At 32.3% G+C, this 4,810-nt stretch overlaps 1 protein-coding gene across 1 annotated transcript in view; it reads right to left on the reverse strand.

The window, feature by feature from the left end:
* Nucleotides 1-162: 162 nt before the first annotated feature.
* Nucleotides 163-4,810, reverse strand: part of LOC110038574 (dipeptidyl aminopeptidase BI) — a 101,177-nt gene continuing 96,529 nt past the window's right edge. The window contains exon 10 of the mRNA XM_020743448.1: nucleotides 163-495. Coding sequence (XP_020599107.1) covers nucleotides 309-495 — 187 coding nt within the window. The 3' untranslated portion in view covers nucleotides 163-308. The remainder of the gene's footprint in view (nucleotides 496-4,810) is intronic.

Here is a 4,810-nt window from a genome sequence, read left to right on the forward strand (position 1 = left end):
ATATATATATATATATTAATTTTGACCATCATGTTGAGTTTAGAATTTTGAAAATTTTAATCTATCTTTAATTCCATCCTTTACACATCCAAAAACTGTATAAAAAAAGATAGAAAAATGCAAATGCATTTATTAATTATTTTTCACTAAATTGACATTGAATCTATGAGAAATGTAACATAAATATTAGACATTTTAATGGAGGGCTTTCAAAATTGCCATACAACCCAAACACAGACCAAGCAAACAAAGACTCATCAAAACTGATACAGGAGAGAGAGAGAGAGAGAGAGAGAGAGTCTGCTTCTTCAACTGCTCGAATCTGCAACCATTCTGATGAGGAAAGCAGTTTCCAATGCTAATTCTTTGATCTGCAAGTATTTGCTGTCCTCAACAAGATCAGCTGTAAGATTGAGGACAACTGGACGCATTGGATCATATATTGTCAGCTCTCGGACTCTCGCAGCCCATTTTGCAGCTTCCCACACACCAAATCTGCATATTATAACCCAGATTGGAACTAACTGAAAGTTGGTGCAATATGCAAAATATGATATTATGAAATGAATAGAAAAATTTCTCTTTATTTTCTTTTTTCTTTTTGTTTTTGTCTTGCATATATCAATAAATACATGATCAAAAAGATAATAACACAGCTCAAATATTTAGTTCAAGCCGTTCTCTTATCTCGTGAGAGTTTTTACCCAAAGACAAAACCGCCTACCCCATTCACAGTATGAGACCCCTCAGGTCGGGGTTCGAATCTCATCTGGCACAATTGGCCTTAAGGAGGTGGTACTCGAATTGTTAGGCACATTAGGGGTGGTTGGAGGCTCGTATAAGAGAGAGAGAGAGGGAGAGAGAGAGAGAGAGAGATGTATGTACGTATGCGCATGCATGCATGCATGCATGAAGATGCGAACTACAAAGAAAAGCCTAGTGGCACTGGATGAGAATCTTCAAATTGGTAAATGTTAATAGGTGGATGATTTTCCGTAGCTGGATGAGGCCATATACAAAGGTTTATTATCCAACAGTGGCACAATTCTGATTCTATTAGGATCACTGTACCCATAGATTAATAATTAAGGACACTTCATTAAATTCATACATTAAGCTTATAAAACGCACATCTACATAACTTTGTGCATGATCAAATCTAATCTAGTTTTCAAGTATGAACAATGTTTTTCCAAAATGACTTGAAAAAAGAATTGCAGAAAAATCCATAAAAAATTTAACCTAAAAAATAAATTAGAAGATAAAACCTCGATGCTCATCATTGTCTAGAAAACTTTCCAACCCAACAATGGTGACCCAAAGAAAGATGGTTGATTTGATTATGAAAAGTCATCTTTCTAAAATTCTAGATGTAATTGTTGCATGATGCAACCTGTTACAGAAACTCAATGGAGACAGCTTCACTTAAAGAAGACAAGCATTTGATAAAGGAAGATTTACATACAAGCCACTCCATTGTTATATATTTACATATAAAACACCTATGCTTCATTTTTTAGAGGTCTATTTCCATTTTTATAACTTAAAAAAAGTGGTATTCTGCGATGAGAAAGATTTGGTGGGTATAAGTGTAAAAAGCCAAAATTAGGTGTTAGATATGAAAATACATAGGAATTGAGTAGTGTGTATGTAAATGCCCCTTTGATAAAATGAATCCTAAAGTAATCCAAAGTGAAATTACAGTAACAAAAAGGAAATAACACAAAAATACGACAATAGAATCACGAGTATTTATGAAGCTTCTAATTTTCATTGAAGCTTCCAAAATCAAAGGGTTCTTGACGAAACCGCTAAACAAGCTTCCAAAAACAAGCCCAACTTCATCATAATTCAGAAAGCAAAGCGAGATAAGGTCAAAGGTAAGTCCTGAAACGGACAACATCCTCAATTATAAATAAGGCGCCCTACTTAACATGATAAGTTTCTTGTTATAGAGACATGACTTTATAAGCAAATAATCAAATACAAGAATACATCCATCAGAGCAAATCCTGCATGTAGTTCTTAAAATACATTAACATCCTCCAATAACTGCATTAGAAACAATATTTCAAACTCGACGAAATTTATGAAGAACACATGAACGTGTTCAAATTACAACGTCAACAAGTCACAACTTTCATCACACTAAATAATGTAAATTTTCCCAAAAAAATAAAAAAGAAAAAAAAAATCAAACTAAAACAGCATAAAAATTTCTTAATGCCCCAAGTCGAGCAACACTAGACTCACAAAAAATTCACTCAACCCTAACGAATACTTTTTTCACTTTGCGTAGTGCAACAATTTGTGTACCGATCATTAATATCTTTCACAGGAAACCAGAATGATTTTGGAGTAAGAAGACAACAGAAGACTGCACTAAAAGTTTTTTAACAAGCAAATGCATAAGCCATAATGATTTTTTATATTTCTGACAACATATTGGCCGGGTAAAAGACCCAGCTTCTCAATCTTTTATCCTAGAAGGAAAGAATACATTATAAGAAAAACATAAGGTGGACTATGAGCTACAATTTAGTTTTAGCAAGCCATCAAGTTTGACTAGAAAATTCATCAAACCTAAATAATATAAAAGCCCTGCAATAACAAGAAACAAGAAATAATGAAAAAAGCATAATAAAATACTATTTCAAGAATAGTTAAATGCAACAGAGTTAAAAGAAGACTGAAATAATTCAATGATTTCAAAAAAATCATTGAAAATCATATATTAAAAAACTTCTATTTCAAGAATCATGTTGGTGAAGTTGTTAAAAGAATGTTGTTTGTGAAGTTGTCTATTAATGAAAGCACACTCAAATTTCAAGCCAAATTCGATGTGTCTTACAGTCTGATGGAATGTCCACAGAAATTATCAGACAAGAAGTCATGATTAATGAGATTTTGACTCAAAGCAAGATTGGTTCCCAGTCTCGAAGAAAATAAAACATCCTGGCTACTAAACATTTGTAGGCTCAACACTAAAAAATCCGAAAATAAACAAGCACTTACCAAGAATATAAAAATTCATATATAAACTTACAAATCTTGATGTTAAGCACATATCTCAGGGTAATTTGGCATGAAAAAACAAGCTTAAAACAAGATGATCCCCAAATAGAATCTAGCACATTGGACGATTCTTTGGACATTTATGCCAATTGAGATGGATATGAACCGCCCCAAAAAGGCCAAGTTGAATGGAATTGACCCAGCACATTTTAGAATGGTCAAGCTAGCTACTTCCATGTGAGGAACTTCTATAGGATGGGCGGTGGCAGCCTTTTTCCATTGCCTACAACCAAGGGACAATCGAAATGATTCCCTCAAGTTTCCCCTAAAATAAGTAGCAAGCAAGTGGTTTTAATCATGCCATCGTGTGTTTGTTCATCTTGCAAACATTCCAAAATCATAAAATTTTCTCAGAAATGCTAAACCTCTAATAACCCAAAATTATGTGGGTGTTCATCTTAAAATGCTCATATTGGGAAAAAAGTCAATCGACGCAAAAATGATGAAAAATTGTTAACTAGTTTTTAGCCTAGATCAAATGGTGTCAAATCTTCTTGATGAATTATTTTCTCCGATACGTAATCATTGATTGCTCATGGAGATGCTTCCTATGATTTAATATTCACATTGACAATCGAAGAAATTGTCAACAAGAATCATCACACCAAACCACACCTGATAAGCTCAGTCAAGAAGATTTATTTGGCAATTTTTTTTTCAATTAAAATAGATTATTTTTTATGATTATATTCCTTTCATATTGAATGCTGCATGAGGATTATAAACAAGCAAACAGAGACACATAATAGAACAATTATATTGCCCGAAAAAAAACATTTTTATGGTTCATAGGAAGATAGGTACTCTCATAGGTAAATTAATAGAATTATTATGGTCCATAGGAAGATGAATATTTTATGTATTCAATAAAATAAATGGGTTCGAAAAAACGCTAAAAAAATTGATAGGCTAGATTTTAAATTTTAGTATTCAGGTAGAAGTCGCACTAGAAATGTTGTAGGTGTAATTATATAGATAAGAGTTTGAAAGATAATATTCTAAAAATTAATAGAATTAGAGATAGAATTATAAGCTTAAGATTGTTATTGATACAAAAACTTTTAATGTAATAAGTGTTTATGTTCCTCGAGTAGGATTAGATATAGGTTCTAAAGAAAAATTCTAGAATGACCTAGAAAAATTAATACATCACTTGAAGAAAGAGTTAAGAGTTTTTAATGGAGAAAGTTTACATAGACATGTTGGTAAAGTTGTGGAAAGTTTTAGAAATATGCATGGTGACTATGATTTTGGAGTGATTAATGAATAAGGTAGTCATATTAGATTTTGCTTTAACGTATGATTTTATTATTGTTATTACTTTATTTAAGAAAACATATGAGAAACATATTATTACTTAAAAAAATATATCTAATAATATGAGAATAAGAGATTTTCGAAAATGTAAAGATTGTAAGGTCATTCTAAGTATGGCTGTAAACGAGCCGAGCTTGAGCGAGCTCAGACTTGGCTCGTGTTTGGCTCGTTCGAAATAGCTCGTGTTCGAAATCGCTCGTGTTCGAAATCGGCTCGTGAACAGCGTGTTCGTGTTCGGCTCGATTTAAATATTCGTGTTCGTGTTCGGCTCGAAATTGGCTCGTTAAACTTAATTTGAGAAAAATTGATGTAAAGTATGAGATTTGAACTTGGATCAAATATATACAAAAGAAGACACTAACCACATTGCCACATGAGGTGCTATGATTTAATTTTAGACATATATATATATATATAT

The sequence above is a fragment of the Phalaenopsis equestris genome, unplaced genomic scaffold (genome assembly GCF_001263595.1).
Source record: "Phalaenopsis equestris unplaced genomic scaffold, ASM126359v1 Scaffold233139, whole genome shotgun sequence".
Classification (NCBI taxonomy): Eukaryota; Viridiplantae; Streptophyta; class Magnoliopsida; order Asparagales; family Orchidaceae; genus Phalaenopsis; species Phalaenopsis equestris.